Source organism: Achroia grisella, unplaced genomic scaffold (genome assembly GCF_030625045.1).
Source record: "Achroia grisella isolate CSIRO2021 unplaced genomic scaffold, CSIRO_AGI_Agris_v1 utg780, whole genome shotgun sequence".
NCBI lineage: Eukaryota > Metazoa > Arthropoda > Insecta > Lepidoptera > Pyralidae > Achroia > Achroia grisella.
In genome coordinates this window covers 830,303-844,396 of record NW_026713020.1, presented here as the reverse complement: position 1 = coordinate 844,396, position 14,094 = coordinate 830,303, and the positions used below count along the sequence as shown (strand labels likewise).

The window sequence follows — 14,094 nt, the reverse complement described above, 5'->3', positions numbered from 1 at the left end:
GCGGACTATTAAGAAACTCAAGAACATTCTTTACACTTATAACATTATCTCAACAATTCAAGACATATAAAATATGTAAACTAAAAAAAATAAGGACATAATTATATAAAATTGGCTGTATGGGCCTAGTTTCCTTTGCCTTTCTATTAAAGAATGAACGAAAACAAGAAAAACTTGTCAATTTGTTGTATCCGTACATGTTCTGATTCAGTCGTATATTTTCTAATTTATGTTTATAAGAATAAATAGACTATATAAATTAAAAAGCAAGAAATTAGTATAAACTGTGCAAGAATATATGCAATAATCCAAAGATGTCGGAAACTTACGGTAGGGAATCTTATTAAATGACATTGTTAAGAATGTTTATTATCAGTATTTCAATGTTATTTTTCTTATTTATAGAGTACTTGTTTAAGTTCTTGGTGATAGGCAGTGCTGGTACGGGCAAGTCAAGCCTACTTAACAATTTCATCGGAAATAAATGTGAGTAACCGATTAATATATTATCTTTTAGGCGAAGAGTCACCATGTTATTGAATTTCTTTACTAGCTCAATTCATTATTGTTTATAGATATTAATTCGCAAATACGATTACTTATAATATATTATTTGTAGACCGATATTTCACGCTCGAATGAGATATACAACTGTATAAATTATACACTGTACCTACTGTATTCTAATTTTACATTATTTAACATTCACCATTGATTTCAATGCATTCAATGGGCATAAACGTTTTGAACGTGATATCAAAAGTTATATGTTTAGTTTAATGATATTAGTAGTTTATACTTTATATAGTTAAGTATAAACTACTAATATCACTAAACTAAACATATAATAAAATCAAAAGTATGAATTTGTATTAGTGGGCTTGGGTGCCCATTAATATAAATTCATACTGTTGAAATTAGACAATAATTATTTAAATTTGAAATTTATGTGTTATTCAGGTTCTATTGTCAAGCATTATATATATACTCTGTTTCAACACCTGTTTACAGAACATATATACAAACATTTTACCTTAAATATGATCAAATAAGTACTCACTAAATGGAAAAAGTAACAGTATCTATCAGATTCTCGAGTCTATAGTAGATGACTCCTATAGACAATAATTTCTAGATCAAATTTTTTCTTGATTCTCTAAGAAATATAGGTTGATATTTTATTTTTATTCTTATGATTATTTCATAGTCATGAGATTGAAAATGATATATTGCTATACATGTATTTATAAATTATTATGTAATTATCTAATTATAACAAATTTTTAAATATTCTATGTATATCTCAATTTTAGTCAAAGAAGATAGATGTCACACCATTGGCGTAGAATTTGGTTCTAAAATTGTCAATATTGGTGGAAAATCAACTAAGTTACAAATATGGGACACCGCTGGACAAGAGAGGTTCCGTTCTGTAACTCGCTCTTACTACAGGGGTGCTGCTGGTGCACTTCTTGTATATGACATTACATCACGGGACTCATTTAATGCATTGACTAATTGGTTGAGAGATGCGCGAACACTTGCTAGTCCCAATATTGTAATTTTACTTGTTGGCAATAAAAAAGATTTGGAAGAATCTAGAGAAGTCACTTTCACAGAAGCTAGTCAGTTTGCTCAGGAAAATGGTAAATATTCCTATAATATTGTTTATATGTTTTTCAATGTTACAGTATGTACATTATAACATCTCATTAATAATATTGCAGAGCTCATGTTCTTAGAGACAAGTGCTAAGACAGGCGAGAATGTTGAAGAGTCATTTTTGAAGTGTTCTAAAACCATCCTAGCTAAAATAGAAACTGGAGAGCTAGACCCAGAGCGAATTGGATCTGGTATTCAGTATGGAACAAGTACATCAAAGAGACTGAATGTACCTAAAAAACCTGCAAGGGCGCCATCGGAATGTGCCTGTCGCGTTTAGGAATGGCATGTCTAAGGTATAAGGAGATTGTATTCAGATCAATTTGTTTTAGGATATATATTTCAATATAAATCATATTGCATTGAAATGGAATTAAAGAAATTTATTTGAACAGTTGACTGATATGCAATATAATCAAAAATGCATATGGTACAAGAGTTGTATTCAACACCATTGTATATGTACAGAACTCTTTAAATATAAATGTAAAAGTGTCTGTGAATCTGTGTGAGAGATATATTTTTTGAAAGTTAATTGATTGTGACATGTAATCTCCTAGGACGCCTTGTTAATTATTATTAACTCTTGGATGTGATGTACTTTATGATTCTCATAGTATTATAGGTACTTTTAATATGATATTTGTGATTGAACTCCCAGAATTTTATTGTTGTTTTGTTATGACACTTTTATTTATAATGAAAATAATATACTATGTATCTACTATAATAGAAAAAATCATAGACAGATCATTTTGTAAAAACTACTTGCTATTAAAAAATATGAGATTTTTGGGCATACTGGCGTAATATTTTATGAATATACATATATAAATATACCATTTTTCTAGCTCATTATGCATGCGAAATAGAATTTGTTATAATTACATATTCAGTTATCTAGTAGAAAAGAGTGTCGAATATAGATATTTAGGAGTAATTCTTATATAATTGATAAAGATAATGAATTTATTTTTAAGTTAGCTTATCTTCAACATGTAGTGTAAGAATACCTCGAATGAAACAGCCCTCGAAGAGGCGTACTGTATTTTTTATAATATTATATTAATTAATTCAAGTGACAAATGAAGATGACTTATTCATACCTGTAGAGGGTGTCATTATGTTATAAAGTAAATGTAATATCGTTCAGACACATGATTAAGTTTACTTCAATTCGTTATTAATTACTATTTCGTTCCGGTACCGTAAAAAATATATTTAGCTGACAATCTCAAATATTTTTTTATAATCTATTTTTTAAGAAGATTCCGTCACTACTGTCCGTTTTGTTGTTATGTCATGATGACGCCCTATTCACTGTGCCTACAGTAAGTTTTCCTAGTAGTGTCGCGTTATAACATCATCTGTATTATTAAGATTGTAGCACACAAATTGTAAAATTACTATATATATATTAATAATAACTCAATGACGCAAATTTCACTTTAGTATAGGAATATTAATTTTTGTATTCACTATTATGTTAAAATGCACTGTTTAGTGTATTTTGTGACAATAAAGAGCTAAAAACCAAAGTTGTTTTGTTTTAATGTTAAACAATTATAATTATTATATACCACTTGTTGCCAGCTGCAGCGGTTAATTGCGGGTGAATTGTTCGGAATTAGATTTTATGCCTTTTTATATTTTTGATGGATATTGGAAGATATGCGACCACTACTTGTATAGAATAATAAGGAAATATAAATATTAAGGAAATAATGGACAGTTAACAAATTTATTCATAAATGTAACAATAATACCTTTACAAAGAATAATCACTTGTGAAACATAATACCTACTTTGTGAAATCAATAAATACAAATTTCGGTTACCTTCTACTTAGTAATAAAGTAATAATATTCATGAGTAACCTCCCTAGATATAGTTATATCTTAATGCAATTAGCGACATTGTATACGGATATTTCTGCGGAATACAAAGACATGACTGCGACTGTCCCCCCTGAGTTCCATCGTGATAAATTCCTAGTGTATTTGTCACGATGGGCTTATTGCCTGAGGCCAGTCAGTGAAGTCGGCCTCATGATCATCTAAACATGCTCCACTGGTGCCCCACCAGAGTAAACCGTCAGCGCAGTCGGATGAACTATTTTATTATTATCCATTAAAAAATACCCCTAACACCCACGCCACATGTTGTGTGTTATAAAATGTTCAAGTAGATATATAGAGAGCCGTGTCTTAAATAGCGTCTGTTGTCTTTCTTATATACGATCTACGTGCATATAATATATATTCTTAAAAAAATTTCATCTAAAGATTCATTTATTCAGGCTTGAAATAATAAGACATTAATATATAGCCCTATACGAAGGTGCTACGTACCAAAAAGAAATGGGCTAATTCTTTTAATTTCTTCTTTCTTCTCTTTATAATAATAATGATTTAGGTCGATTTTTGAATAAAGAATGTGCTACAGAAAAATTTAAGGATCAACATGCAAACACGATTACATCCTACTCACGGTACATGTTCTTATTTCTTATCTTTACATAGTATAAAATGAAGTCGCTTCCGCTATCTGTTCGCTTAGATCTACTACTACTACGCAACGGATTTTGAAGTTTTTGGCAATAGGTTCAAGGGGAACGTTTATATGTATAAATAATGTACACCAGTGCGAAGGCAGGGCGAGTAGCTAGTATTATACTCCATATTTACTTACTATTTCTTACATGCTCGCGCACACTTCTCGCCACTCTCGTACGTATTCCAAAATTCTTAGTTTAAGTTCAACAAATACGTAGGTACGTGCGATACTATTGATTAGACTTGGACAAAATTTCAATGCAATTACTTAGATTTTTTTCACGATTAACAATTAAAACAATATAAGTAGTTTATAAACAAAACTTTTATTCATATTCAATAATTCCTAGTACTATCACAGAAAAATATCAAACTTAAAATAATAATGAAACTATCTCTCTCAATATTTAAAGTAAAATTATGATCATAAAGTGCAATTTAAAGTACATGATATACTCGCATTCAAGTAGATATATGTGTTTTATAACGTACTACAATATAGAGCATAGGGCAATTAAAAAAGAGAATATATTCTCAATCAATATTATTTTTCGCTCCACTAAATAATTTCCCATTATGTATTTTATACAAAAATAATAGTAAATGGTATGTGTATTATGTCTCTTTAAACTACTTTTCAAATTACTACATATTATTGTAAGTACAGATGAAAATTCTATTGTTTAAACAAATTGTGATGTGGAACAAACTCTATTCAACTATATCTATATGTAGTACTGTTATGTATACATATACCATAAATATCACGACTGGTTCATTTTGCCTTATCTGTTATATGACTAATATGCATAAGTACAAGAAAATAACGTTGGAAATTAGATTATGGAATGATTAAAATAACTATATGCTACGATACATATAATTATATACCTACTGTATAAAAATCGTTTATTATAAATAATAAATAGGTATATCCTATAAGACACATCAGCAAGCCTTTGCTGTAGGTATTAATTTATTATCTCGTTTGAATATACCTATGTATTAATTTATTTTACAGAATACGCATGTTTACGAAGCTGGCTTGTATAATCTATAAATGTACATATTTACTTAATATTGAAAGGCATACTGACTAAAGTCACCTAACGTTGTATAAAACATTTGTATACTTAAATTGTAGCAATAAATAAATATATTATATTGAATTTAATTTTTATACTTTACCCAATAACTTTTTAAGTACATATATAAGTACCTCAACTATGTAACATTATACAAGCTATCTGTCCAATAAAAATCTTTATACATCACTATAAAACTACTTATTGCTAAAACATAACATACTTTACTCACTGATACCTAACTATTAACATGGTTCAGTCCAAACTTTATTTAAATTTATATATCTACTCAAAGGGCTCAAAGCATGTGACAAGCGTTGGCTAAGATAGGCACTTGCAAACGAATATCGTATATAATTTTTATGTCGTATCAATATTATAACAATATATCAACAACTTTCATGTAATTCAATTTTTTAACAATACAATGATACTTTGTTAATTTAAATCAGTCTTCTAAAATAATAAAAGAATGAAAAATGAAACATGGATGCAAACATAGCGCCACAAAGAGGTGTAAGAAATAAGCTTATGTAGTCAACTTCTGTAATGCCTTATTTGTGACTAGATATAGGATTTTATAAGTACCTGATGTGTATTATTAATTGTTACAACATTAATTTATCGGCCGGACATTATATCTTAGTGCCTATCTTCATTAAACATAGTGTCTTCCAATTAATATTTTCCTTTATAAAGTAGCTAAATGCAATGCAAATATTCTAGCTAAGTATACCACGATTTTCTAATACTAAAATAAGAAATGATGTACCCTGGACATAGAATAACCGACCTAAATAAAGAAGTTTAGAATTTTGTATTATTATATTTTTGGGTACTTGTAAATCATACCGATCTTTTTTAACTTAAATAAAATATAGTTGATATCTCGTTGGCCGAGAAATAGATTTTATCTATACATAACATTACAGAACGTGAACCATAAGTACCATATGTGACTATATCTCTTGATGTCTTTTGTAGACACTATTTACAATATGTTCTCTATTTATATTGTCTTTAAGACTATAAAAAAGCTGTATAAAATATTATAATCTTAATATGATATCAGAATTAATAAATTTTTGTAATGAAAATATAACATTGGTTTTTATATTTTGAACATAAAATTCGGTTTCACTGTCAAAATGACACAAGTGCATGTATAGTTATGCACTAGCACTTCAGCATACAGGTATTACGATGTGGTTAATTCAAAATTAGGATGCCACAAATCGTCGGTAAAAAGATCGCCATGTTAAGGTGATAAGTTGCATTGCTTACGCTCCCTGCTGGCTCTGATGGCACGCTACTGCAGCCACTAGCGCAGCACCTCGTCCACTGCCATCTTCAGACAGCATCAGATTGAACTGAAATAATTGTGTAGCTACGTTAATATGTAAATAGTACCTATAAAATATGGCGATTTCTTGCTCACTTGAACTATACGATGAATTTTGCTATGAGTTTCAGTCATTTAAGTTTTTTTTACGGAAGATTTGTAGCCTACATTATTACATGTTACATGACGTAAACGTAAAAATAATGAAAATAGCAATGAAAATACACAAAGCCCCTTCAATCAAATATGTAACAGTTGTGGTTATGCATTGAAGTTAATAAATTATGCTACAGATGGCAGCGTATTATCGTATCATGTAATCATAAAACTGACTGCATTAGTGGTCTATGGGTTTAGGACACCGCTATACTTTCCGATGGCCGCGGTTTCGATTCCTAGCACGGTCCAAAAATTTGTAGTCATCAGTATGATTGTTTATATTAGTCTGGGTGTTTTCTACGTATTTGTACATATAACTGTGTAGTACCTCTAGTTTAGTAACCTCTGCTTAGCTTGGAACTAGATGGCCATATGTGGCCGTCCAGATTGTCCAAGCTTAATTAAATTTAAAATATGGTTACAACACAACATACTTATAACAAATACAAGACTTACCTTTATACCAGGCTGAACTAATTGCTGGATCTTTTCTGACATTAGGTTGTGGAAGTGTGGATGGAAACGATAGACGGAGCCGTCGATGCCAACTGTTACTACAGGGTTGTTCATCTTATTGAGGAGAGTGGCGATGCCAGCAGACACTAAGTGTGCCGCTCGTCGTGACACGCACTCGCACACGTACCTTACCGCAGCCATGTCAGCCTCAGACGCGGGTGTCAACCCTGCAATAAGAAAATTCAAATATTCTAACAATTATCCTCTTTTACTATTTTCCTGAGCTTCACTAAAACTCTGTAAATATCTTATCGACCACAGTTAATTCGTAACTAGATACTACTTTATCTTTTGCATTTATCGTACTTTGTACCTAGTAGTTTGTTGGTTTATTTCGATTCATTGACATTAATTATGGCCTTACTTACTAATGGTAGTATTTTTGCATTCGATAATAATGTAGGCAATTGTTAAAATATGTAATAACTAATTTCCGTTTAAAATGACTTATAACGTTGAATACATATCCACTATTGTTTATAGACACAGATTTATTATTTATTTCGTAGATTAGATTTCCAATCTCATAATATACATGTTGGTCGTAATACTAGTAAAGGGTAAATGAAGTGTAGTAGGTGTAGATATACACACAGATAATAATCAATGTAAAATAAAATATTATACAAACAATATCTGATACTAAAAAAATAATTGAAACACAGTTATAGCATGTATTCAACCACCTAGATGAAATCAGTGGATTTTGATTCAATTAGTTTTTAAACACAATAAATGTTCTCTTTAACAATATGTTCCGAGATACACAGTCTCATAATAAGTACTTGATGTTTGTTTTCAGGAAATAAATACAGTAAAAATATATTACAGTCGACTTCATAACCGTCATTATTATACCTAAGTAAAGATTTCTTAGGTCTCTTTAAAAATTTTGGATATAAATAGGAAGTAAAATTGCCTATTCCAGCTTCCACATATAAAAATAAAATATGATTACGCTTGTATACCCTATTATATGATTGGCTACTCTCTGCTTGGGCTAGGTCTACTTTGGAATATTAAGTGTCGATTTTAGAAACAATCTAAATGATAATCTTATTAGATTTATATATAAACATATATTAAACGTCTGGTAAACAAATATACTTATTAAGTACCTACTGCAATATCTAGTTAAATTAATAAACAGTATAGTCATTATAAGCAGGGTTTTAAGTTTGCAGAGGCGGTATCTCTAACTACAAATATATACTGTATCAGATATGCTGGGATCAGATGTTATCTATTTTATGGGCGCTGTATTATCTACATTAGTCCGGAAAATACGTAGGTATTTAGTATTCATAGTTTGTTTATTGTTAACTGCTTATAGAGATCAAAGACTAATTGATATTATAAACGACCACGATACAGTACGTATTCATAATGTACTCTATTAATATAAATATGCCTACATAAACATAGATTAATCTCTGGTTATTATGTTTTAGTTTTAGTGTAGTGTCTAGGGCACTATACTGATAAAATAAGAAATATACTTATGCTGCTACATTGTATTGTATTGTAAACAGCTATATAACATACTTATATGTTATTATATCTAGTTTGAATATTCCCCGGAATGAGATGGGGCTGGTATGTGAAATACTTATAAATAAAGTAAGAAGAAATATCTCTACTTTCTTAAAGTACATATATCAAACGGATTTCGTTCATTTATTTATTTTATTTCTTCATTAATTAAAAGGTCAAAACCAAAGGTCCATAGTACGTATATTTGTTTTGTATCGACTAGCTATACTGACTAAGACTATTAGGTAGGTATATAACTACAAGTAAATACTGGATATAGCGTGTACATGATGAGTTGACAATTTCATACATATCTACTTATCAATTACTTACATCATCAGTTGTCTATATAGGAACAGAGCGTTTAGAAATAATAAAAGTAGGTCTGTACGTTCCTTAAATAGGAATATTGTGAAATACTTTGTTACGACTCCTCACTTTTCATCATGATTGATAAAAGCTTGAAGACACTAATTAAATGATGAAAGTTTGTACATATCATTACTATTATAATGTATTAACTTACCGAGTTCTTCAAGAACGTCTCTGCAGCTCGTGTAGTCTCCGGGGTTGTCAGACTCAATCTCAGAAACGTATTTAGTGTGGAAATTGTTTCTTTTAAACAGTAAGTCCGATCCTACACCATTAAAGAGAAGGCCCATTTTCGTTAATTTCTCAAGTACCAAGCGTACTATTTCTCCCAAATACATGCCAGCGATCATCTTCTCGAAACTGAAAACAATAGTTAGTCAATGGAAGAATTATCGTGCATTATAGATATTTGTAAAAATCTATTTTTGGCAAATATGTTTCGATTAATTTTAGTATAGGTCTATAAAAGATACCACATATATTTCACACTTTGCTAGCGTGAATTTAGATAAAATTACCTGTGTTAATTTAGAATATCACCTTTGTACCAAATTGAATTTAAAGTTATCCGACTGTATTCGATTGAATAACATAGGCAGGCACATTTTTACAAATAAATAAATCTCATTTATAATAGCAATTACTTAGTAGAGTTATAAAAATGTATGTGCTCTTTGGAGTTTGATTCGTGAATAATATTGGGATTCTGCTTAGAGACATTAAATTAACTTTGTACCTATTATTGTCAACCTTCTAAGTTGAACATTATACCATTGTTAAAACTTACATTTGTGTGCCCCGGTTAATGGAATTAGTATCAACATCACGGTCAAATTCTGTCCGAATGAAGTCTAGCGAGCCATCGTCACCGAATGCGCCCCATTCCGTATTAATAAGCATTTCCGGTTTGTCAGTCTTCTCTTCAAATAGCTCACAATTCTACAATTAATCAATACATTAAAAATATAGATTTTCAAAAGGAATAAGGGGCCGTTCAAGTATTACGTAAGCACTATAGGGGGGCTCTTTTCTTTGCTTATTTTGTGCCTGTATAAAACGTCATCGTTAAAATACAATTAATCAATACATTAAAAATATAGATCTTTACAAAAGGAATAAGACAAATGAATCCGTTACTATACTCGGCAGTTTTAAATACGTAATGACTACAGATCAATTAGTACTTGCATATCTACTAATCAATTAATGGTCATAGTGTGATTAGTTTGAAAACTTAAAAAAAATATAGTGATAAAATATTAAAAACAAAAAATTCACACGGTAACGCGCTCAACAAATATGCTGTGAAAAGTGGGTATTGTAGAAAGTTTATAATTGACTTAAAAAATACATAATAAACAGATATAACGAAAATTGTTTGGTGTTTGCTATTGAGAACCCTTAGGTAGGAACTAAATAGGAAACTCGTCGTGTTTAAACGGCTCTGTAGTATAATGGTAGGATTTAAGAGAATATAATAGACATATATAAGTATGTCTAAAAATAATAATATATATAAGTGTGTTATCATTTAGGTATAAACACTACTAAAAATTAAACATATTATAATTATAAGACATTTACTTATCAATGCCAGATCTCAATGGAACAAATGGTAACACATGTTGACGGGAATTCCCAAATCTACAGTTTGGAATGACTCAACTGTATGTGCAATGCAAAATGCAGCACACTTTTCCGCTTTACTGAACAGCTTTTGTTGAGGATAATATCTGAGGTAAATGTATATAATAAGATAGGATAAAGGATTTTGATACAGTATACAATTCACGAGAAATTGTAGTTTGTTGTAATATCTCTCATCGAAGATATAAAAACGTATATATGCTTTAAATAATTAATAAATAACCCTGGACACTTAACACAGCGCCATCTAGTCCCACGGTAAGCAGAGCTTGGGTTATGGGTACTAGATAACTAATACAAATATTATTTTGGTTAATATATCGAAAACAGTCCGATACAAACAGTCATACTCATAAATACAAATGTTTAAACCATGCGAGAAATCGAACCAGCGATCATCGGAAGTAAGACCACCACCGAGGCCGTCAAAACCTTTACGCTTTCGCTATTGTTTTTGAAAAAAATTATCTAAAGTTTTTTCCAATACCAATATTAGAATTAAAGTAAATGACACCTACCAGCAATGAGTCCAATTTTGCAGTTGTGGTTTTTCCATGCGCACGACATGAGTGTGCCCGTTGTGTCATTCAATATTCCACATACATCTATTTGGACGTCCTGCAAGTATAAAATCAACTATTTATAGAGTCAAATTATATTCAGGATGCAAAGATATATAACGATCTATTATGATGACCATGTGTTTGGTTTTCATCGTACTATATTTATTCGAACAATTATAATGAAGATAAATAATTTGATTGTTTATTTGTAAACGGTTAAAGTCTGATAAAATACTTAACCGCTTTTAAAAATTTTATTTATTTAGTTACAGAATATTACATTATCCACCAGTAATATGAGCAATTTTATTTCCATAAGAATAAAGGCAGCTGTAAGACGCCGCCGCGCCGCGCCGCCGCGTTTGTAGGAGTCGTTAATACACGTTTACGTCTTCTAGATATTTGTTTACCTTTACAATAAAATATTATGTTAATAAAGGTACATTATACTTTCAATTACTATAATTTTGAACGGTTAAATTATTTAATATCACAGACGTTTTATGATTATTAATATACTCAAAATATCTACTTACTCCACAAACTAGATTCTAATAAGCGCTGAATATTGCGTCTGTGTCGTCGTTAAAGTACCCTCATATTTATAAAAAAATATGTTGTAATGTCTGTGTTAGGAATAAAGCTCATATAACAAACCCAATTAATTAAATAAATGTCCAAAAATATCATCATAATCATAATTACATTATTATTTTTATATTTTTAATAGATTTAGATATTATAAATAAAATATACATACCCCGCGTCTTGATATAGCATCTTTTAATGCTTGCACTACATCTTCATTAACAACTCCTGAACACGAAAACCCTTTGGTCCAACGCTGCAGAACTCCTTTCGTAAGTCCCGTTTGTTTAAGTGGAAAACTAAACGTAAAACCGAGTGCTAACCTTTCTTCATAAACTTCATGCTCCTATAAAAGTAAACATACAATAGTGTACAATTGCCTAAAATTTACATACTGATTTTTATTTCTCTAATTATAATTTTAGTTTAATCAGCTAGTCTAATAATTACCTTCATAAAATTTGCTAAGCATTCAGCTATGTGATCAAATAGAGCAATACCAGTTCCGGTCATGATATGTTGCGGTATGGCATAAATTTTTGACTGCATATCGAAATGATTTTCTCCTAGATTTATTATTAATACTCTGAAATTAGTTCCGCCTAAATCTAATGCCAGAAATTTACCGCGTTCTGAAAAAAACAAAAACTGTTAATGTCACATATTTTGTACGCACTTTTCCAAACGTAGGGTGACATTACGTTAAGGTAATTGGAAAAATCTAATATAATTATTGTATAAAAATAAAAATAATATTAAGTACTATTTTTAGATAAACTTTAAAATGTTAACCTCTTCCATTCGGTAAATCTTGTATATATGTAAGCCAACATTTCACTGACGCCGTCGAATGCGTATTTCTCCCAAGTCCCCTGACCAGATCGTTGTTGAGTTTGCTCATTACTTCGAAGATTTGTGTATCTGACATATGAAAGACTCTACATTCTTCACGAATCTGCAAAATAAAAAAATACATTTAGTACAGAATATTCAAGGGATGACCCATTGAATAGTGGGTATCTATATCTAGTATTTTTAATTGGGTTAAATATTTTATCGTTTCATTCAATTTTGTATAATTTATTTATTATTTGTGCAACTAAATGTTTAAATACAAATAAAAATCTTTGCTTCGACAAGAAATAATATTTTTAAAGCGTCTAGTCATTGTGTACGTTTTAAAAAAGTAATAAATACTACGTAATACTATACTACATAATACAGAAACTTTAGAGTAGTTATTAGATAGTGATTGCAATTTTCTTGCATATATAACAAGTAGTAATGTTAGTTATTCATTATCGCGAACGAGTTTTACAAGGTCAAAGCGGTCATTACAACATTACCGTTGCTTTCCAATTTAAAGCCGGCTTTAATATAAAACATATCTAGAATAGTCCTCAAAAATTCACTTCACTTACCCGTGGTAAATTGTTAATAGCCATACCCATTATGGTTAATATTTGCCACAACTGTATTATCAATAAGTATAAAATAACCAATTTATACGACTTTACCCACTAACAATATTACTACACGTCTTACTATAGTCACTAGCGAATAAGGAATACGGCGACTGTAATCATCGAACGAATCCGTTCTATACGAGCCCACTCTTTTTCATTCATGATAATAAACTATTGTCGTCTCGCTCGTAAGGTTTAAAACAGCATAAGCTAGAGTAGTGCTGATGAAAATTGTAGGATACAACCTAAATGAATAAAAACTCGATACACATTTTTATAAATTTGTTTATATATATTGAGAAAATAGTTTTTCTAAATTCAAATACTCATACAGTTATTTTCTTTTAAGGGGAAAAAATATTAGAATTACTTTCAGAATAATTTATATTAATTTTTAACAGACTCTGTTTGTGTTTTAATTTCATTGGCTGACGCGTGGGCTCGCACGTGACGTCAGTGACATTCCTTGAATTCTACATTTACATAGTATTGTATAGCGTTGGTAGTAGTTGTGACTTTAACATGCATAAAGTGGGTGTGTGCATGGATTATATTATATTACATACATATTGAACATTGAGATTGAATATGTTATTTTCCTTAAAA

At 30.1% G+C, this 14,094-nt stretch overlaps 2 protein-coding genes across 2 annotated transcripts; one reads left to right on the top strand and one right to left on the bottom strand.

The window, feature by feature from the left end:
- Positions 1-170: 170 nt before the first annotated feature.
- On the top strand, positions 171-2,025 carry LOC131850883 (ras-related protein Rab-4B). Its single transcript, XM_059201265.1, has 4 exons — positions 171-330; positions 406-486; positions 1,314-1,646; positions 1,728-2,025. The coding sequence occupies exons 1-4, from the start codon at positions 315-317 to the stop codon at positions 1,940-1,942; spliced, it is 645 nt and encodes a 214-aa protein (XP_059057248.1). The 5' UTR covers positions 171-314; the 3' UTR covers positions 1,943-2,025.
- Positions 2,026-4,357: 2,332 nt separating this feature from the next.
- LOC131850859 (hexokinase type 2) lies at positions 4,358-13,609 on the bottom strand. The gene is made up of 10 exons (XM_059201234.1): positions 13,444-13,609; positions 12,815-12,977; positions 12,473-12,654; positions 12,195-12,368; positions 11,386-11,489; positions 10,917-10,938; positions 10,012-10,163; positions 9,379-9,584; positions 7,260-7,486; positions 4,358-6,672 (listed from the first exon to the last, which is right to left on the bottom strand). The coding sequence occupies exons 1-10, from the start codon at positions 13,471-13,473 to the stop codon at positions 6,583-6,585; spliced, it is 1,350 nt and encodes a 449-aa protein (XP_059057217.1). The 5' UTR covers positions 13,474-13,609; the 3' UTR covers positions 4,358-6,582.
- Positions 13,610-14,094: the final 485 nt, after the last annotated feature.

Bases quoted from the DNA above. Each gene is read 5' to 3' on its own strand.
- LOC131850859 (XM_059201234.1), bottom strand. From the start codon at position 13,473: ATGGGTATGGCTATTAACAATTTACCACGG. The intron at 12,978-13,443 runs GTAAGTGAAGTG...TTTATTTTGCAG, and splicing joins CTATTAACAATTTACCACGG to ATTCGTGAAGAATGTAGAGT. The intron at 10,939-11,385 runs GTGTCATTTACT...CCTCAACAAAAG, and splicing joins ATTGGACTCATTGCTGGTAG to CTGTTCAGTAAAGCGGAAAA.
- LOC131850883 (XM_059201265.1), top strand. The intron at 487-1,313 runs GTGAGTAACCGA...TCTCAATTTTAG, and splicing joins CAATTTCATCGGAAATAAAT to TCAAAGAAGATAGATGTCAC. The intron at 1,647-1,727 runs GTAAATATTCCT...ATAATATTGCAG, and splicing joins TCAGTTTGCTCAGGAAAATG to AGCTCATGTTCTTAGAGACA.